The 22,396-nt window shown below is 35.4% G+C and overlaps 1 protein-coding gene across 8 annotated transcripts in view; it reads left to right on the top strand.

The window, feature by feature from the left end:
• The window catches only part of ITCH (itchy E3 ubiquitin protein ligase), a 172,757-nt gene that overhangs the window by 111,117 nt on the left and 39,244 nt on the right, over positions 1-22,396 (top strand). For all 8 annotated transcript variants that reach the window (XM_074212123.1, XM_074212124.1, XM_074212122.1 and 5 more), the window contains one exon: positions 12,462-12,546. In XM_074212123.1, the coding sequence (XP_074068224.1) occupies positions 12,462-12,546 (85 nt within the window). The remainder of the gene's footprint in view (positions 1-12,461; positions 12,547-22,396) is intronic.

Raw genomic sequence — 22,396 nt, 5'->3', positions numbered from 1 at the left:
TTTAATGTAGTTGCTGCTAAGTCCTGTGTGATCCTGACTGCAGCTCCACAATATTTGAATTCTGTCCTTCTGGCTGCTTGTAATATTTTCTCTTTGACTTGGGAGTTCTGGAACTTGGCTATAATATTCCTGGGTTTTTTTTCCCTATGCTTCTAGGATATCAGGGCAATTTTCCTGTAGTAATTCTTTGAAAATGATGTCAAGGCTCTTTTCCTGATCATGACTTTCAGGTATTCCAATAATTTTTAAATTATCTTTTCTGAATCTGTTTTCCATATCAGTTGTTTTTTCAATGAGATGTTTCACATTTTTTTCTAATTTTTCATTCTTTTGGTTTTGAAGTATTGTGTCTTGACTTCTCATAAAGTCAGCAGCTTCCTTTAGTTCCATTTTACTTCTGAAGGATTTGTTTTACTCAGAGAGCTTTCTTATCTCTTTTTCCATCTGGCCAATTCTGCTTTTTAAAGCATTCTTCTCCTCAGTAACTTTCTGAACTGCTTTATCCATTTGACCTAAGCTGGTTTTTAATGTTATTTTCTTCAATATTTTTTTGGATTTCCTTGACTAAAATGCTGACTTCTTTTTCATGTTTTTCCTGCATCTTATTTCTTTTCCCAATTTTTCTTCTATCTTCCTCACTTGATTTTCAGATTTGAGCTCTGTCATAGCCTGAGCCCAATTTCTGTTTTTCTTGGAGTCTTTAGATGCAGGAGCTTGTACTTCCTCATCTTCAGACTGAGTATTTTATGATCCTTCTTGGGATCACAGGCAAAGTATTTCTCAATGCTGTTCCCTCTTTTTTCTCTGTTTACTCATTTCCCCAGCCTGTGCCTGGTTTTGGGGTGCTTCCTGAGCTTTTGAGTATTAGTGGGACACCCCACAAGGATCTCCATGTGTGAGGCTCTGTCTTCCCTCCTGGTCTGTGAATGACCATAAAGCACACCCCTCTGCCACAGAGCTGAGGTGGGGGGGGGCTGCTGTTCATTGGGGGGGCCTAGACTGCGATCAGGATCTGAATGTGGTCAGAGCCCCAGAGTCCTGTTCCAGGGGTACAGGACAGAGCTGGGCAGTCTCTCTCCACTCCCTTCCCTAGGCTCAGCACTCATGCCCTGGAGGCTCCTGCTTACCTGCTTCTTTTTCCTGGATCTGGACTGCCTTGGCCATGCTGCTCGTTGTGTGCCCTTGAGGGCTGGGCTTCACGGACTCGTTCTGGCAGAGTTCTCCCCACTGATCCCCCTAGTTGTGCCCGGTGCTCCCTGGGGTGTAGGTCAGGAAACTGCCCTCGCTGCTCTGAGCCCAGGCTCCCAGCACCCTGGGGCTGCCTCCAGGAGGCCGAAGTTCCTTCTCTCTGGGCAGGCCACCCCTCCAACCCCGTGGAGCTGAGCCTTTCTGCTCTTTTCCAGGTTACCTGGGTTGGATAACTGCCTCAGTGGATTCCTCTGTTGGTTCTGTCTCTTGAAAATTTAGTTAGAGTCCTTAGTTTATAAGTTTGGAAATATTGGAGAGAGCGCACCTAAGAGATGGTCCTCTCCTGTCACTATCTTGGCTTCACCCCCTCCTCATCACTTTTTGATATGTTACATTCTCTAGTTCTGTCTGGAAGAGTTGTGGCTGGCAACTCAGCTGCACTGCTTCCTGCTGCTCCACTAGCTTGTCTCTGACAATTTGTCTTCCCTTGCTCTTAGTCATCATTGTCTTTTTCCTTTCCTTCCCTTCCCTCCTTTCTGCTAATACTGATAACCCCCTGACATATGACCCAACTCCAGTCTCAGATTTTTCAAGTGTCAACATCATTATTCTCCCTCTTGTCTTTTTCCAAGTTGTTTATTTTTAGGTTACCTGTTCTTAGAATTGAAGCTGTCATATGAATCTGATGTGTGCCTTTCATTTCTTTTCCCTGGGGATCTAGATCTTATTAGGTTGGTCAAAACTCTCAGTACTGACATATTTGATCTCAACTAACAATGCATATGCAATCATTATGATTCTTTAACATTCATTTTTAAAACTTTGAGTTCTAAATTCTCTCCCTCCTTTCCCCCTAACTCCCACATTGCGAAAACAAGCAATTTGATATGTTATATATGTTTAGTCATGCAAAATATTTCCACAATAGTCATGTTGTGAAAGAAAATATAGCCCCCCCAAAAAAACCGTCAAGAAAAATAAAATTGAAAAACATGCTTCAGTCTGTATTCAGTCACAATCAATTCTTTCTCTGGAGATGGATAGCATTTTTCATCCTAAGTCTTTCAGAGTTGCCTGGAATCATTGTATAGTGCTTGGAAATAGCTAAGTCATTCACTCTTGATCATCCTACACTATTGCTATCGCTGTCATTTCTCATTACTTACCCCAAACAGAATTCTCCATTATAACAAAGTTACATAGTCAGTTCTAAACATAATCTCACTTTTGACCTTATCTGACAATCTTCAGCACTTTATATTTTTTTTAAGGTTTTTTCAAGGCAGTGGAGTTAAGGGGCTTGCCCAAGGCCACACAACTAGGTAATTATTAAGAGTGAGGCAGAATTTAAACTCAGGTCCTCCTGACTCCAGGGCAGGGGCTCTATTCACTGTGCCATATAGCTGCCCCAGCACTTAATATCTTAACATCATTTTAATGTGACTGTGATCATCCTTCATCTCTTAATCCATTAATTTTCTTCTGAGACAAGCCTTAGATGTTAAGTAGCTTGCCAAGTTTTACCAGTGTTAAATTCAAATAGAAAGGGATCCCTACAGATTCATATTGATTTAGAAAACTACAACTTAACATTATTTATATTGTATTATATCTGTGTTTATTTTGTTAAACATTTCCCAATTACATTTTAATGTGGTTCAAGTCACTGGGATGGATACTTCCTGCCAGAGATCCAAGAATCCTTTAATTGAACTATGCAATTGCCTTGCTGAGGAGGTACAAAGATATTTTCTCATCTTCACATTTAAAGTTATTTCTAGAATGACAGTTTTCTAGAAGCTGTCCTTTTTACTGTTTTAGTTATCAAATTGGGAAATATTTTCATCTATATAGTTTCATTTTTTTGTAATTTTCAACATTATTCATGCTGTGATTTTTGACAGTAAGAAATCAACTTTATGTTTTCAGTAAATGCTTCAATTTCATTTCTTTTATTTGAAAACTTTATAGTGATGTCAAATTAGAAATTTTCTTCTTGTAAGCGTTAATAACCACTGTACATATGTAGAGCAAATCTAATTGCAATTCAGTCTTGGAGAGAGATACTTTAATCTGTATTTTGGGAATAGATAGCAAGTAAAGGAGGTATTGGGACTAACTATGCATTTGGAGTAATTACTTTGGAATTAGAAAAAGGGAATTTGTGGGGAGTAATGTAACAATTGAAATTTATGTAGTGCTTTAAGTTTTGCATTATCTCCTTTGAGCTTCATTTACATTATCTTCATGTTAAGAACTGTGTTTGGAAATATAAATTTGATGGTGGTAGGGTTTAAAATGGTCAAAATTTCTCTAAATTGATTTGTGAAATTTCAGTTAAAATGCTTTGTAGCAGGCAGCTAGGTTGGGCAGTGGATAGAGCACTGGCCCTGGAGTCAGGAGTACCTGAGTTCAAATCCAGCCTCAGACATTTAATAATTACCTAGCTGTGTGGCCTTAGGCAAGGCACTTACCCCCATTTGCCTTGCAAAAACCTTAAATAAACAAACAAACAAACAAATAAATAAATGAATGAATGAACAAGTAAGTAAGTAAATAGAATAAAATACTTTGTAGCCTGACTTTGCACTACAGTATGTCTTCTTCATTAGAACTAGAATCAGTCCTTAGAATTTCAGCAAAATCAGGGTGGGCACATCATCTGTGCCGGACTCCCTTCCTTCTCTGTATAATTAATTTCTGTGGATCTTTGATTCTGCTTTTGCTCTATGCTGAGTTGCTTCTGAGAATGCGTAAAAATAGGAGCATTGTTAGCAGCATCAGTATTCTTCATTTTCCTTACTCCTGTTTGCAAATAGGAAGCTGGTGTGGGAAGTAGAACTTTATACAGTATTATATGATTCCATTTTGACAAAAAAAAATTGTAATTTTTACCTATCGCATAGGAGCTAAATAAAATAGTTCTAATGCTAAAATAGTATGGAATATAGAAGGATCCGTGAATTTTGAGGTGAAGATGTAGGTCATAATTCCCAATTTACCTCTCAGTCTGTCTTCTAATTCTTAAAGCATTCTCACCCTGGAACATCTCTCTAACATTTCAACACCTTTCTCCCACTGATGAATTCCTTCAGAGGCCTCTAAATTGGCTAAAGGCCCAGACCAGTCAAACTTCATTCCTTTTCAGATAGCTCACCAGCATACCTGTACCCATCCCTATCCCCTTCCACTCCCTTTATAGCTCCTTTTAGGTGCTTTTCTTCCTTCCTTAGAATGTAAGTTCCTTGAGGGCAGGAATTGGTTTGTTTTTTTTTTTGGCTTGTATTTGCATTTTTGGTGCTTAGTGCAGCAGCTGGCATATAGTAAGAGTTTAATGAAAGCTTGTTTCCTACTAACATACCTTGGTTTTGCTGTGTGAACTATGTGACTGTCAACTTTTGTGAAGGCACTTCAGTTTCTTATGCCTCACTTTCTTGAGATGTTATATGAGTTTAGATTTGTTAGGAAATTACTAAAGTCCCTTATAGCTTGATATTTTGTGAGTCTTAATGACTTGAATAGCTCTAAAGAACTATACACTGCTGTGGTAGTTCTAGCAATGTCTGTTAGAACCCCTCTGTGTCTTAGAATTAGGCATTGTATCATAGGACCGTTCAGTATAATGTTTTTAAATACACATTTATATAAATTCAGCTATGTTCTTAGCTAAAAAAAGTGGGAGGAAATTAAGTAGTTTGAGGGATTCTGTCTACCATTCTGTTCAAGTATTGTAGAATGAGCTAATCTTTGAATTCACTGTTTTCTATGTTGGTATTGTATAATGATCCGATATCACACTATGCCAAGTGTAGTTGAAGAATTTATCATACCCACAGACCTCTTATTCTTTCTGATTAGTTAAGCAAATGAGAGGGACAGTTTTTTAACTGTTATTATATTTACTGCATTTTTATTTATTAATATTCTGAGACCTTCAATGAAGTATTATTCCTAAATCACATTATAGAGCTTAATTGCTTTTAGGGCTGTTGCTTAAAATATTAGATCTCTGGCATGTCGACCCAGTTAAGACTGCTCTGTTTCAGTTTAGAATGGCTCATCATCAATAGACTACAAGGTAATAGAATTTTTCAAACATAGCAACTCTCCAAGATCATCCTCAAAATCATAAAATTGTTCTGCAATCGACATCCATAGAGTTAGTATCATAAAAAACAAAATCACAGATTGAGAAAATTTAGCCTTCCTTAGCATTTGTGTTCTACTAAGAATGCCTCTGTTGTATTCCCTTGACAGGAGAGTAAAGGATAGCTTAATGTGGCGAGAGATATGAGGCTTATATTTTTTATCTTATGATGAAGCAATTTATTTAGTGGTATATATAATATATAAATAATATATAATATTATAATACATAAGTGTTTTATGATCCTTTTTCCTGCCAACTAAGTTTTTATCCATTTTTGTCTGATTCTTTTTGAATCCTGCCTTTTTCCTGTCTTTCTCCTAGTTATGAAAAATAAATTTTATATTCATTTGTTTCCATAACAACCATCTCAGATACATCTTTCTTTTGGTTTATTTTATATTACAATAATTTTGTTATGTGTAAACATAAACCCTTCTCCCCCCGCCCCAAGAAGATGAGAAACCTAAAGAATAGTGAGAGAGAGAAAAAAAATGTACTTTAGTCTATGTTCAGATTCCAGTGGCTCTTTTCTCTGCATGCTGGATGTTCCTACTTTTATCCGGTCCTCAGTATGTTCAGACTTTCTGTCTGTTCACTTGTGTTGAACTAGGCTAGACAAAAGACTATTTCTTTTGTTGAATTTCTCCACTGGGATTTGATCTGATGCATTTTATGGATCTGTTTGGAGGAATTGTGAACAGACATTGAATTGCATTGATTTCTTCTATTCTGCCATCTTGACTCTACTCTTGAAAATACAAATTTTATAGTGCTTTAACTATCATTACATTTTAAGATTTGCAAAGCACTCAACATACATTATCTTAATTGCCCCTCATAACAAATTATGGGCTAACTAATACTAGACAGTTGATGATTTACTCAGAGTCACACAATATCTTATTTGAAGTTCAAACTCAAGTTTCTGTCTACTTCAAGTACAACCCTCTTTCTACTTTATCATACTCCCTCCCAAATGGTTATTTTGATCTCTTCTGTTATCTTTAAAATACTTATCAGCTTAAGATATTTTTAGCTAAGTTACAGAGGTGCTCATATTTGTAAGTACTAACTAATTAATAAAACAGGGATGGTTAAAAACAAGGTGTAGTTTCTTTGAACTGAAATTCAGTTTGTATAATAAAATGACTTATCATTTTACAAAAAGAAAAATTCAAATGAAACCACTTTCCAAAAATTAATAGCAAAAGGAATGAGGGAAAGGGAAAAAATGCAAGTTAAAATGAAGGGTGGACGAAGCTCATAAATTAGAGGCAACAACCCAACCAAATTCTCTCAATGTACCCCTCCAAATAACTGTAAAATAACATCTTAAATAGCATTCTGGAGTAGCAGAGTCAACAAAAGGTCAGGGTGAGATATTTTTGCAGCTTAAGACAACTTTTAGAGGTTGGTGGAAGAAGTCTCTGACACAAGAATAGAGGCCATCATAGACCATGTTTGCAGCACCAAGCAGTAGGCTTTGGGATGACTAGGACAACAGCAGAAACACATTTGGGGGCGTTCAGCATAGAGATGGTAAACAATAAATAATCAGCAAAAGATTATAGGAAATCCTTTGCTGGCATTTGTTGTAGTTGATGCTGATTGGCAACTCTATTGCCCATATGCAGTTCTTGGTCATAGTTCCAGGGCAGTGAGGAGAACTTACCATCTAAAAGAAGCTGGTCACAATTCCAAGACATAGAGGAGACTAGCAGTTGTGCCTGCAAGAGAACAAGGGCTCTGGGCACAGTTTCAAGGCCAAAAAAAAAAAAATGCTAGCACTTGTAGCTTCAAAGGAGCAAGGGTCCTTTTTGGGTAACACTAAATTAGGAAAATAGTAATCACACCTCACACTGGATCATACCAACTTGGAAACACTGCCAAACCCTCTAAAACTAAAACAGCATCACAAAAAAACCCTCAGTTTTGAGGCACTACCACATACCTTCACTCCAAGGTGAATAGAGATGAACTTAAACATAAAGTTCAGAGTCAAAAAATAAGCCAGGAAAAAAGAGAAAAATCAAACAAATAAACAAAAAAAAAGCCAAAAACCCTTGATTATAAAAAGTAATTATGGTGGTAGGGAAGACCAAGATAAAAACTCAAAAGAAAACAACAGTGTGAAAACAGCTACATCCAAGACTTGAAAGAGAAATACTAATTGACCCAAAGTCCAACATCAATTCCTAGAAGAATTAACAACTTGGTAAAAAGAATTATTTTTAAAAAACAGCACCTTAAAAGAGATATTAAAAAAAAAATAACACCTTAAAAAAGAGGATTGGTCTAATGGTAAAAGAAGCACAAAATTCATTGAAGAAAAGGAATCCTTAAAAAGTGAATTGGCCAAATGAAAAAAAGAGATTAAAAAGCTCAGAGAGTCAAATAATTCCTTAAAAATTGGAATTTGATAGGTAGAAGCTAATGACTCTATGAGCCATTAAGAATAATAAAGCAAAATCAAAAGAAAAAAATAACAGAAAATATGAAATATCTCAACTGGAAAACAGTTAACCTGGAAAATATATCAAGGAGAGATAATTTAAGAATTATTTGACTACTTAAAAGCCATGATCAGAAAAAGAGGTTAGACATCATATTTCTGGAAATTATAAAAGAAAAACTGGTAATCTTATATCCAAATTGTACAATAGAAATTGAAAGAATCCACCTCCTTAAAGATCCTAAAATGAAATCTCTCAGAATGAGTAGCCACATTCAGAGGCCCCAGGTCAAGGAGAAAACACTTGAAGCAACCAGACAGAAACAATTAAAATACTGTGGAACCACAGTCCTCACATAAGATTTAGCAGTGTCCATATTAAAGGAACCAAAGGTTTGGAATATATTTTAGAAGGCAAAGGAACTAGGATTACGTTCAAGAATCAGCTACCCCAGCAAAACTGAGTATAATTCTTCATGGGGAAAAAAATGATTATTTAAGGAAATAGAGAACTTTCAAGAAGTTCTGATGAAAAGACCAGAACTGAATAGGCAATCTAATGGTTAAACATAAGACTTGAAAAAAAAATCTTAATAACATAAAAAGGTAAACATGAAAGAGTAATCATAAGAGAATCAATAAAATTAAAGTTTACATTCGTATATGGTAAGATAATACATGCAACACCTAAGAACTTTATCATCAGTAGGATAATTAAAAGCAGTCTACATAGAAGCCACAGAAAGGAGTTATGTTAGGATGATTCAAAAAAGAAAACAGAGAAGGGGGAAAGGAGAATTAAAATGGAGAAAATATCTCACATTAAAGTGGTACTCAAGGAAGAACTTTTACAATGGAAGGGAAAATGAGGGGACATAGTAGCATTAATGCTTGAACCCTAACTTTCATTGTTTCAAAGAGGGAAGAAAAAAGTACACACAAACACACACACACACACACACACACACACACACACACACACATTCATTTGGGTATAGAAATCTCTCATACCTAACACAGAAACAGGAAAAGAAGGGGATAAGTGAAAAGGGAGGAGATAGATTATAAAAAGGGCAGATGAAGGCAGTGGTCAGAAACAAAAACAGATTTTTGAGAAAGAATAGAATAAAAAAAGAGGGATAAACAAAAGAAACTTATTATATTAGCAGTACAATGATCTAAGAGAGTAATCATAATTATATATGTGATTCAGATAAGCTCATCTATAAAAATGGACGAACAGCAGAATCTAGACAAGAATTGAAAAGAAAAAGAATCCAATGATATTTTGTTTGAAAGATACTTGAAAGGGACTCAGGAGTTAGATTGAGGAAATAGAGGAAAATTTGTTTCAGTTGAACTAAAAAGCAGAGATAACAATTGTGATTTCAGACAAAGTAGATTCATAAATAAACCTAATTTAAATGGAATCAGGAAAACAAATATCAAAGATCTTTACAAGAAGTTTCTGTGATAGAGGCTGCTTTTCTCAAATGTAGTGGGAATTGAGTCAAATTCTTAGTAAGAGCCATTCTCCTATTGATAAATTGTCAAGGAGTATGAACAGGCAGTTTTCAGATGAAGAAATCAAAGTTATCAATATCATATTAAAATTGCTCTAAATCACTTCATTGGAGAAATGCAATTTAAAAAAATTCTGAAACCTATCAGAAATGCTAAAAGCATTGAGGAAAAATAGATACAGTAATGAACTTATAGAGTTGTGAACTGGTTCAGTCATTTGAGAGATTAATTTGAAACCAAGCTCAATGGGTCATAAAACTTTGCCTGACCAACAATTTTACTTACTAGATCTTTGTCCCAAAAATAGAAAAGGAAAAGGGCTTATAGGTACAAAAAAAAAATGTTTAAAGCAACTTTTTTTTTTGTAGTGGCAAAGAGTTGAAAATGAGTAGAGATGTTATCCATCATAGGAAATGGCTGAACAAATTGTGGCATATGATTCAGAGAGAATACAATAGTGCTTTTAAAAGATGAGAGGGTATAATTTCAGGAAAATATGGGAAGCCCTATATGAACTGATATAAAGTCAAATGAACACAACCAGTAAGGCATTTACATGGTTAAAACAATACTGCAGTAGTGATCAGCTGTGAAATACTTAGCTTATTATATTATCAGTACAATGATCTAAGAAAGTTTTAAAGCTCTCATGATGAAAAGCACTATCCTCTAGAGGAAAAAACCATAAACTTTTGAGAGGAAACTGAATTATAGTTTCTTCCCTTTCTTTATTTTTCTTGCTTTTTGTGATATGGCTAATATGAAAATATTCTTTTCTTGATTTCACATGTATAATCGATATAATTTTGCTTGCCTCCTCGGTGAGAGAGTGGTAGGAGGGAGAGAATTTGAAACTCCAAATTTTTTTAAGAAATGTTTTGAAGGGCAGCTAGGTGGAGCAGTGGATAGAGCATCTGCCGTGGAGTCAGGAGTACCTGAGTTCAAATGCAGCCTCAGACACTTAATAATTGCCTTGCTGTGTGACCTTGGGCATGTCACTTAACCTAACCATTGTCTTAAATAAATTAAAAAACATTTTTTAAGTATGTATATATGTGTCTCTATGAATGTTACCCTTCTTCCCACTTTCTCCCCGAAATGATTTAAGCCCAGTTATAAATTTAAGATTATTGGACTAAAAGGACATAAGATATATAACTAGATAGGAAGGGAGGACAATTTTTTGTTTTTTTTCTTGCAAGACATTGAAGTTAAGTGACTTGCCCAAGTTCAGCCAGGTAAGCAAGTATTAAGGCTGGATTTGACCAGGGCCTGTACTCTATCCACTGCATCACCTATTTGCCCCAAGGACAATTTTTAAAAAAAAATTTAGATACATTGTGTTTTGTCATTAAAAAAAAAACTTTCCAACTTTTAAAGTGTATTCTCTGGCATTTCTAGTTGTATGGCAAGCAGCCCAGATTCCATAATCCTTCTACAGGGAATCCCTCCCCCCAAAATAGTTGTACCATTCCAATGGGGAATCCACAGTTAATTACTTCTTCCCTCCCAGCATTGCAAAAAAATCATCTAAAAGCCAACATGCAATAAAGGAATGGAATCTTAAGAAAAACCTTCTGCATACCAGCGAGATCAGAGACTGTCAACTGGAGACTTGTAGAATCTATAAGTATTTAGTATCTAGACCTAGTGAGAATGAAGGGCCACCACATAAAGCCTATGGTTGTAAATCCATTAAGTATTCCATAGAACCTAGCTATAATGGTATTGATCAATCTGAAACACAAGTGTTTGAACAAAACATACTTGGTCCAAGGATTCTAAGGGCCTAGCATTCAGTTCTGAGCTGTCATTGAGGACCTTGCAGATGCAGTGCTGTAAACCAGAAATGTGCAGGGGAGCTAAACCTGAGGTGGTTGATGTCAGCTGGTGCCCAGTGACCCTAGGCAAGATCAAGTGGGGTAACCACCCCATCTAAAAACTGAACAAGAAACAGATCTGACCCTAGTATGATAGCCCAATTCAGGAACTGGAGTTGAAGGATATATAGAAACAAGATGATACAGATCATTGTTAAGAATTTTAGAGCTAGGGAGCAGCTAGGTGGCACAGTAGATAGAGCAACAGCCCTGGAGTCAGGAGTACCTGAATTCAAATCTGGCCTCAGACACTTAATAATTGCCTAGCTGTGTGGTCTTGGTCAAGTCACTTGCAAAAACCTTAAAAAAAAAATAGAATTTTAGAGCTGTGAAAATAGTCAGAAATCCAATGTAAATGCAGAGTGCAGCTTCATATAGCAACTGCAATCAGTAGCTTAAAGGACAATAAATTTATCCTTAGGGATGACATGAATACTTGAAAAATGAAAAATATGGAAAGATCTGCAGAATTGATACAGAATAATCAGGCTCTTGAAAACAAGACACAATGGATAGAACATTTTGATTTGAAAAGTGACCAAAAAAATTTTAAATGGCAAATTGCACAATTATAATGAACAAGCATGGCTTCAAAGAAGAGTTGTGAGAAGACACTTTAACTCCACACCTTAGCAGAGGCAGGAGTTCCACAAATACTGTAGAGCACACATATTTTTATGGCTTTCAGAGGAGAGAAAGGAGTTAACCTTACTTATACCTAAAATGGACAAAATACACACACTCCAAAATTTGGAATGTAGGAAAACATAAGACAACATTTATGATCACTTCTATTATGTGATTAGAAATTTTTCCCTATCAAAAATATTAATGTTGACCCATAGTTTCTTTCCTTAGCTTTATTTCTTCTTGGTTTATATTTCAGTACCATTGATAATTTGTTTTGAACATGGTAAATTAATTAGAAACAGATAAGTAGATTTTTTTATATCATAGTATGTAGCAGCAGATGCGAATCAAATGCATTATCTCTTTGATTATCTCCACATATTACATTTTGGCAATGTGCTTCAAGATTCTAAAGATATTTATTTCTAGATAAATCATTTTTACTTTGTAATATTAACTTTCAGAAAAAATAAATTTTCATGATAACCTTATCTCAGTTTTGGAAGTAGTATTTATAAGCATTTGAAACAAAGTCTATTAAATTTACCTCTGATGCAAAAAATTGAGAAATGAAATCATTATTTTAGGGGGAAATATAAAACTGTCCTAAAATACTTTCTGTTTTGTTTTATTTTAGAGAAGAGAACAGACAACAATGGCAGAGTATATTTTGTCAATCACAACACACGTATTACACAATGGGAAGATCCCAGAAATCAGGGGTAAGAATGTTAATTTACAGATTCTTTTTTCTTTTTTTTTTTATTTTAAGGCAATGGGGTTAAGTGACTCGTTCAAGCTCACACAGCTAGGCAATTTTTTTTTATTTTTTAGGTTTTTGCAAGGCAAATGGGATTAAGTGGCTTACCCAAGGCCACAAAGCTAGGTAATTATTAAGTGTCTGAGACCAGATTTGAACCCAGGTACTCCTGAATCCAGGGCCAGTGCTTTATCCACTGTGCCACCTAGCTGCCCCCTAGCTAGGCAATTATTAAGTGTCTGAAGTCAAATTTGAATTCAGGTCCTCCTGACTCCAGGGCCGGTGCTCTATCCACTACGCCACCTAGCTGACCCCAGTTTTTATTTATTTTCATCAGTTCTTTCTAGGAAATTTGAAGATCTTTGAGGGGGAGGAATGAGGAAGAAATGAGTTTATTAAATAACTACTATTTGTTAGGCACTGTGCTAAGTGCATTAAAGATTCTATATTACTTGATCCTCAAAACAGCCTATGAATTATCACCCCCATTTTATTGTTGAGGAATCTGAGGCAAACACACCATGTGACTAATCAGCATCTGTGGTTAAATTTGAATTTAGGTCTTCTTGACTACAGATCCAGGGCTCTATCTATGGTTCTACTTAACTGTTTAGATAAAAATCATATCTTGTTCTTCCTTTTTTTGGCTTAGAGTAGTGTTTTCCAAATTGTTCAATTTGAATAGGAGTTCATAAAAAAGTTTTCACATTATCAATATGAAGTCAGGGCTGAGGGCACATGTCTGGTATTTCAACTGCCAGGAAGACTGATTCAGTGGACTGAGCAGAACATATGTCTGTATTTAGTCTTCCATTATGTGTTATGAGCTCCCAAAAGGGGAAGGATGAGAGGGAAAGAGGAAGGGATGGCAACAGGATCATCTACTAGGTAGGTTGTCTAAAGAGAGGCAGACTGATCCAGATTAGGAAAAGAAAAGCTCTAAACTCCCTGACCATACAGAAGGATTGGTCCCTGTTTCCTGCCTAAGCAAGGTAGGAAGACCCAACACTATCATTTTTTAAAAAAAAACAAAAATATATAAAGCATAGCATCATATTTCAAGCCCAGGATGCCCTGTGACCAGATTTTTTTTTTATAAGAAATGTTGTCTTGGGGCAACTCGGTGACATAGTAGATAGAGCACTGGCCCTGTAGTCAGGAGGACTTGAGTTAAAATCCAGCCTCAGACACTTAATAATTACCTAGCTGGGTGACCTTGGGCAAATCACTTAACCCCATTGCTTTGCATAAACAAAATAAAACAAAAAGAAATGTTGGCTTTACACACATAATTCACTTTTTTGTTTTTTGTTTGCAAGGCAATGGGGTTAAGTGACTTGTCCAAGGTCACCCAGCTAGGTAACTAATGCACCTAGCTGTCACATTAATTTTTGCTTTTTAAAATTTTGAGTTCCAAATTTTCTTCCTCCCTTGCTTCCCCCCCCCCCATATTGAGGATGCAAGCAATTTTATATATTATACATATGCAGTCATGCAAAACATTTCCATATTGGTCATATTATAAAAGAACACATAGACCAAAAGGGGGGGGGAACCACAAGAAAAATACGTTTAAAAAAAAGTATTAAGAGTTATTTGTACTGATAAGATTTTGTTGGAGATATTTATCTGTGAACAGTTGGAAGAAAAAGAACTTGAGCTGTATGCATGAAAACATTCAAATATACATTTGTAAATTTCAGTTTTTTTAAAAAAATTAAGATTTGATCCATTATTGAAGTGTGTTTCTAATCTGAATTCTATTTCCTAGTTATAGAGAGAGCACAATTTTATTGCATTAACAGTTAAGTCCCTAGTATGTGCAAAGCACTATGTTAGGCACTGAGGATACAAAAACACAACAGTCCCTGCCCTCCTAGACTTAAATCCTACTGAGGAGAAGTAGTACAATTTGTACATAAATAAACAAAATGTAAGTTAGAATATAGAACTGGGTACAAGGCAATGTTATAGACTTCTCTGAAGTATTTGAGGAGGGAGAGGAAATTTATTAGCTACATTTCCTATGTGATGGGATATTGAACATATCAATTCAATTTGTCTAGAACATGGACTGTGTTAAGGGAAATCATGAATTAAATCTATTGACATAGAGTGGAGCTAGATTATTAAGAACCTTGGGTACCAAGTTATGGAATTTGCATTTTATCTTAAATAAAATAGATAACCTCTAAATTTTTTGAGCAGGGAGTTACCATAGTCAGAACTTTGCCTTATGAAGGTTAGTTAGGAAGTTGTGTCAGTGCTGACTTGGAAAATGGAAAGTTCAGAGGCAGAAAGAACAGTTAAGTAGCTATTTTTTTTTAGGTTTTTGGGTTTTTTTCTCAAGACAGTAGGGTTAAGTGGTTTGCCTAACGCCACACAGCTAGGTAATTATTAAGTGTCTGAGACCAGATTTGAACTCAGGGACTCCTGACTCCAGGGCCGGTACTCTATCCACGTACCACCTGGCTGCCCCAAGTTAAGTAGCTATTAATACAAATTAGAGGTGAGAAAGTTCTGAGTCTTTAGAGGGTTGAATATGGGATAGATGTAAGAGATGATGTGGAAGCAAAATCAGTATGACCAGGCAACTGAAAGAATATGATTGTAGGATAGAGTTTAAAGGAGGGGGGGTAAAAATTCTGAGAATTCATACTTGAGTAACTGAGGAAATGGTGATACCCTCAGAAAGACTTTTAAAGGAAGGGTGGGATGGGGAACATGTTGTCAAAGGTAAAAAAGAATGTTAATACTATATTGTAGGCATAAGTCTGCTGGAAATAGTTTTTATTACTTGTTCATAATTCTAAATCCAATCATTGTTTTGCTTTAGAGAGAAATGTTCAAATTGATATATTTGCAACACGAGACATTTTGGGAAGCAAGATTTGTAAGAACCGTGAAGAAGGAAACCTTTCTTTAAAAGAAAATTTTTTTTTTATTTTTTCCCAAATTACATTTAAAAACAATTTTTTAATTTTTGTTTTTTGTTTTTAAGGCAATGGGGTTAAGTGACTTGTCCAAGGTCACACAGCTAGGTAACTAATGCACCTAGCTGTCACATTAATTTTTGCTTTTTAAAATTTTGAGTTCCAAATTTTCTTCCTCCCTTGCTTTTCTCCCCCCCCCCCCATATTGAGGATGCAAGCAATTTTATATATTATACATATGCAGTCATGCAAAACATTTCCATATTGGTCATATTATAAAAGAACACATAGACCAAAGGGTGGGGGGACCACAAGAAAAATACGTTTAAAAAAAAATATGTTTCAGTCTGCATTCAGACTATTATCAGTTCTTTCTCTTGAAAGGGATATTTTTCATCAAAAGTCCTTTGGCATTGTCTTGAGAATAGCTAATTCTTTCCTAGGTGGTAATCATAAAATATTGCTGTTACTGTGTTCTGGGTTCACTTCATTTTGAATTAGTTCATGTAGACCTTACCAGCTTTTTCAAACTCTACCACAACTTGTTCAGCCATTCCCCAATTGATGAGCATACCATTAATTTCCAATTCTGTGCCCATATAAAAAGAGCTACTAAAAATATTTTTGTACAAATAGATTCTTTTCCTTTTTTTAAAAAAATCTCTTTGGGATACAGACCTATTAGTGGTACTGCTGGATTTTTATATATATTTTTATAGATCTTTTAACATAGTTCCAAATTGCTCTCCAAAATGTCTGATCAGTTCATAACGGTGCTTAGTATCTCAATTTTCCCATATCCCCTCCAACATTTTTCATTTGCCTTTTCTGATAGGTGTGGAGTGATTCCTCACATCCATGTCTTTTGTCTATGCATTCTCTTTCTAACTGCCTTAATGAGAAAGTTCTTAGTATTATAAATAACATATTCTTATATAGGAATGTAAACAGTTTAATCTTACAGAATTCCTTATGGTTTTTCTTTACTGTTTACCTTTTTATATTTCTCTTGACTCTTGTATTTAAAAGTCAGATTTTTTTATTCACCTCTTGATTTTTTAAATCAGAAATTCATTAAATATCGATTTCTCCACCCCCCCAAAAAAAAAGATTATACTGTTTTGTAGGTAAATGATTCTTGCTTGTAATCCTTCTTCCTTTGCCCTTCGGAATATATATTCCAAGTTCTTCATTCTTTTCATATAGAAACTGCTAAATCATGTGTTATCCTGACTGTGGCTCCGTGATAATTTGAATTGTTTCGTTCTGGTTATTGACAGTATTTCACAATATGTTCTCTTTGATCATTCTTTCAGGTAGTTGAGTAATTTTAAAAGTATCTCTCGTTGATGTATTTTCCCTATCAGTTGTTTTTTCCAATGAGATAATTCAATTTTCTTCTTTTTTTTCATTCTTTTGATTTTGTTTTGTTCTTTTTATGATGTCTAATGGCGTCATCAGCTTCCACTTTCCCAATTCTAACTTTTAAGGAATTATTTTCTTCATTGAGCTTTTGTACCTCCTTTTTCATTTGGCCAGTTCTACTTTTTAAGTGAATCTTTTCTTCGGTGAACTTTTGAGTAGCTTTTTCCATTTGGCCAATTCTGCTTTTTTTGGGGGGGGGGGATTTTTTTTTTTGCAAGGCAATGGGGTTAAGTGGCTTGCCCAAGGCCACACAACTAGGTAATTATTAAGTGTCTGAGGCCAGATTTGAACTCAGGTACTCCTGACTCCAGGGCTGGTGCTGTATTCATTGCGCCACCTAGCCATCCCTCAATTCTGCTTTTTAAGGCATTCTTCTCTTCAGTGGATTTTTGCATTGCTTTTACCATTTGATCTATTCTGTTTTTTAAGTGTTAATTTCTTTTAAGTTTTCTTTTCTCCTTTAGCAAAATGATGACTTCTTTTTCATGTTTTTATTTAATTTCTTTCCCACTTTTTCCTCCATTTCTTATTTGATTTTTGAACTCTTCTATGACTTGAGAGCAATTTACATTTATTTTCCTTTGAGGTTTTGGATGTAGCAGTTTTGACTATATTTTTTGATTTTCTCTGTCACAAATCTATCATCAGATTCTTTTTGTTGTTTGCTCATTTTTCCGTCTGTTTCTTGACTTTAGCTCTGCTCTTGAGGTGGAGAGGTAAATGTTCCAAGCTTCTGTTTTTTAATGCAATTGTTTTTCAGTCATTTGTGGAGGTCTGTAAGTTTTTCTTCTCAGGTAGCATGACCTGAGGAGAAATATGTTTACTACTCTGCTGACCTGTGTTCTTATCTGTGAATATCCACAAGTATTCCTTTCTTCACTGGAACTGTGATCAGGCTTTCCTGCTGCAGCAGAATTTGGGCTGCTGGTGCTTCTTGCCCTTGATGCAGTTGATGACAGCAACCTGGATCTACATATGAGCAATGCAACAGACTCCTGCACCCATGCCAGCAAAGGAAACTCTGTATTTTTCTTCTGACCAGTTCTCTAACCACCTTACCTTCTGTTGACTGAGAGGTCCTGAAACTGCCACTGGAGCACTTGATTCAGTTGCACCCATGGCTTGCTTCTGGTGTTCCAGGCCACAGTCTGTGTAACATTATCATTCTGCTGTGACGTCTTTCCTGCTGTCTTTTCTTGGACTAGAAAATTGTTTCTTTTTTTTCTTTTTCTTTTTCTTTTTCTTTTTTTTTTTTTTTTGCAGGGGAAAATGGGGTTAAGTGGTTTGCCCAAGGCCACACAGCTAGGTAATATTAAGTGTCTGAGGCTGGATTTGAACTCAGATACTCCTGACTCCTGGGCCAGTGCTGTATCAACTGTGCCACCTAGCCACCCCTGGAAAATTATTTCACCCCAACCTTGCTTGGGTTCTGTTGCTACAGAATTCATTTTGAGGCATTATTTAAAGTTGTTTGGAGGAGAATTTGGGAAAATTCAGGCAAATCCCTACCTTTTCTCTGATACCTTGGTTCTGTCTCTGAAACTTCAAATGACTGTAGAATTTGTTTAATCTTGAAGAATCATTTCCTTTTTTCTTTTTAAGTTTTAAATTGAACACTCTGAAAAAGAATTTCCATATATATGGCAGAACAAAAAGGGGATGATATATAAAACTTTATGTCTCTATTTCATACTACTTTGTTATTTTTAAAAGCCCATAAAATTTCACCCATTAATTTCTAAATCTTGCTTTTCTGTACTTTTTCTGAATTTCCTTCTGTTTTCTTCTGTATGTTTGTTTAAAAGTTTCAGTGGTCCCAGTTATTGTGATGCATTGAGCATGGGGGAAGAGGGCAGTGTGGAGGAGATTGAGGTTTACAAATTGAGTGAGTCTCTTGAGTGGAGAGATTATAATGGGCAGTGGGCTAAGACAATATATTACCAAGGCAATGAGGGGAAATCCCCTCTCTTCTGACAAAGCTGCTATTCTGGTACAGGCCCTCATCTCCTGACACCTGGACCACTGGCGCTAGCCTGCTACTGGGCTGACTTGCCTCCAGTGTCTCCACTCTATCCTCTATTGAGTTCTAATGTGAAGTTGTGAGCATGTTATTCCTCTTCTCAGTAAACTCCAGGGCCTCCCTATCACTTTCTTCTTTTTTAAAATTTATTTTTATTAAAGATATTATTTGAGTTTTACAATTTTCCCCCCAATCTTGCTTCCCTCCCCCCCACGGAAAGCACTCTGTCAGTCTCTACTTTGTTTCCATGTTGTACCTTGATCCAAATTGGATGTGATGAGAGAGAAATCATATTCTTAGGGAAGAGAAGTCTAAGAGGTAACAAGATCAGACAATAAGATATCTGTTTTTTTCTAAATTAAAGGGAATAGTCCTTGCACTTTGTTCAAACTCCACAGCTCCTTATCTGGATACAGATGGCACTCTCCTTTGCAGACAGCCCAAAATTGTTCCCAATTGTTGCACTGATGGAATGAGCAAGTCCTTCAAGGTTGAACATCACTCCCATGTTGCTGTTAGGGTGTACAGTGTTTTTCTGGTTCTGTTCATCTCACTCAGCATCAGTTCATGCAAATCCCTCCAGGCTTCCCTGAAATCCCATCCCTCCTGGTTTCTAATAGAACAATAGTGTTCCATGACATACATATACCACAGTTTGATAAGCCATTCCCCAATTGAAGGACATTTACTGGATTTCCAATTCTTTGCCACCACAAACAGGGCTGCTATAAATATTTTTGTACAAGTAATGTTTTTACCCTTTTTCCTCATCTCTTCAGGGTATAGACCCAGTAGTGGTATTGCTGGGTCAAAGGATATGCACATTTTTGTTGCCCTTTGGGCATAGTTCCAAATAGCTCTCCAGAAGGGTTGGATGAGTTCACAGAGCCACCAACAATGTAATAGTGTCACAGATTTCCCACATCCCTTCCAACAATGATCATTATCCTTCCTGGTCATATTGGCCAATCTGAGAGGTGTGAGGTGGTACCTCAGAGAAGCTTTACTTTGCATTTCTCTAATAATTAATGATTTAGAGCATTTTTTCATATGGCTATGGATTACTTTGATCTCATCTGTAAATTGCCTTTGCTTATCCTTTGACCATTTGTCAATTGGGGAATGGCTTTTTCTTTTAAAAATATAACTCAGTTCTCTGCATATTTTAGAAATAAGTCCTTTGTCAGAATCATTAGTTGTAAAGATTGTTTCCCAATTTACTACATTTCTTTTGATCTTGGTTACATTGGTTTTATCTGTGCAAAAGCTTTTTAATTTAATGTAATCAAAATCATCTAATTGGTTTTTGGTGATGTTCTCCAACTCTTCCTTAGTCATAAACTGCTCCCCTTTCCATAGATCTGACAGGTAGACTAGTCCTTGATCTTCTAATTTGCTTATAGTATTTTTTTTATGTCTATGTCTTGTAACCATTTGGATCTTATCTTGGTAAAGGGTGTGAGGTGTTGGTCTAATCTAAGTTTCTTCCATACTAACTTCCAATTATCCCAGCAGTTTTTATCCCAATGGCCAGACTCTTTGGGTTTATCAAACAGCAGATTACTATAATCATCTCCTGCTTTTACACCTAGTCTATTGCACTGGTCCACCACTCTTATTTCTTAGCCAATACCAAATAGTTTTGATGACTGATGCTTTATAATATAATTTTAGATCAGGTAGGGCTAAGCCACCTTCTTTTGCACTTTTTTTTCATTAAGCTCCTGTCAATTCTTGACTTTTTATTTCTCCATATGAATTTACTTATAACTTCTAACTCGTTAAAGTAATTTTTTTGGAATTTTGATTGGTAGGGCACTAAACAGACTTTAGTTTTGGCAGAATTGTCATTTTTATTATATTAGCTCTACCTATCCATGAGCAGTTGATATTTGCCCAGTTATTTAAATCTAATTTAATTTGTGTGAGAAGTGTTTTATAATTGTTTTCAAAATATTCTGAGTCTGTCTTGGCAAATAGACTCCCAAATATTTTATATTGTCTGAAGTTACTTTGAATGGGATTTCTCTTTCTAGCTCTTCCTGCTGTTTCTTGCTAGACATATATTGAAATGTTGAGGATTTATGAGGGTTTTATAACCTGCAACTTTGCTAAAATTGCTAATTGTTTTCAGTAGTTTTTTTGGATGATTTCTTGGGATTCTCTAGGTAGACCATCATGTCATCTGCAAAGAGCGAGAGTTTTGTCTCTTCCTTCCCAATTCTAATTCCTTCAATTTCTTTTTCTTCTCTCATTGCTGATGCTAACATTTCTAATAATGGACGCTGTATTTTGTCAAAAGCTTTTTCAGCATCTATTGATATGATCATATGATTTCTGATAGGTTTGTTGTTGATATAATTGAGTATACTAACAATTTTCCTAATATTGAACCAACCCTGCATTCCTGGAATAAATCCTACTTGATCATAATGTATTATCCTAGTGATGACTTGTTGTAATCATTTTGCTAAGATTTTATTTAAGATTTTTGGATCTATATTCATCAGGGAAATAGGTCTATAATTTTCTTTCTCTGTTTTAACTCTCCCTGGTTTAGGTAACAGTACCATATTGGTTTCATAGAAAGAGTTAGGCAGAGTTCTGTCTTTCCCTATTTTTCCAAAGAGCTTATATAGGATTGGAACCAATTGTTCCTTAAATGTTTGGTAGAATTCACTTGTGAATCCATCAGGCCCTGGAGATTTTTTTAGGGAGTTCAATAATGGCTTGTTGAATTTCTTTTTCTGAGATAGGGTTGTTTAGGTATTTAATCTCTTCTTCATTTAGCCTGAGCAACTTATATTTTGTAAATATTCATCCATTTCACTTAGATTGTCAAATTTATTGGCATAGAGTTGGGCAAAATAATTTCGAATTAGTACTTTAATTTTCTCCTCATTGGTGGTGAGTTTACCTTTTTCATTAATGATACTAGCAATTTGGTTTTCTTCTTTCTTTTTTTAATCAAATTGACCAGAGGTTTATCAGTTTTATTGTTTGTTTCATAATACTAACTTTTGGTTTTATTTATTCAATAGTTTTTTTGCTTTTGCTTTTATTGATTTCTCCTTTAATTTTTAGAATTTCTAATTTGGTATTTAATTGGGGATTTTTGATTTGTTCTTTCTCTAATTTTTTTAGTTGCATGTTTAATTCATTGATTTCCTCTTTCTCCAATTTATTCATGTAAGCATTTAGAGCTATAATATATCCTCTGAGAGTTGCTTTGAATGAATCCCATAGGTTTTGGTATGTTGTTTCATTATTATCATTATCTAGGATAAAATGGTTAATTCTTTCTGTAATTTGTTTTTTGGTCCACTCATTTTTTAAAATGAAGTTATTCAGTTTCCAATTTGTTCTGGGTCTATATCTCCTTGGCCCAGTATTGCATATGACTTTTATTGCATTGTGATCTGAGAAAGATGTAT

The sequence above is a fragment of the Macrotis lagotis genome, chromosome 1 (assembly GCF_037893015.1).
Source record: "Macrotis lagotis isolate mMagLag1 chromosome 1, bilby.v1.9.chrom.fasta, whole genome shotgun sequence".
In the NCBI taxonomy this organism is placed as follows: domain Eukaryota; kingdom Metazoa; phylum Chordata; class Mammalia; order Peramelemorphia; family Peramelidae; genus Macrotis; species Macrotis lagotis.
Note: the sequence above shows the minus strand (reverse complement) of the source record. Positions and strands in the feature narration are given on the sequence as shown.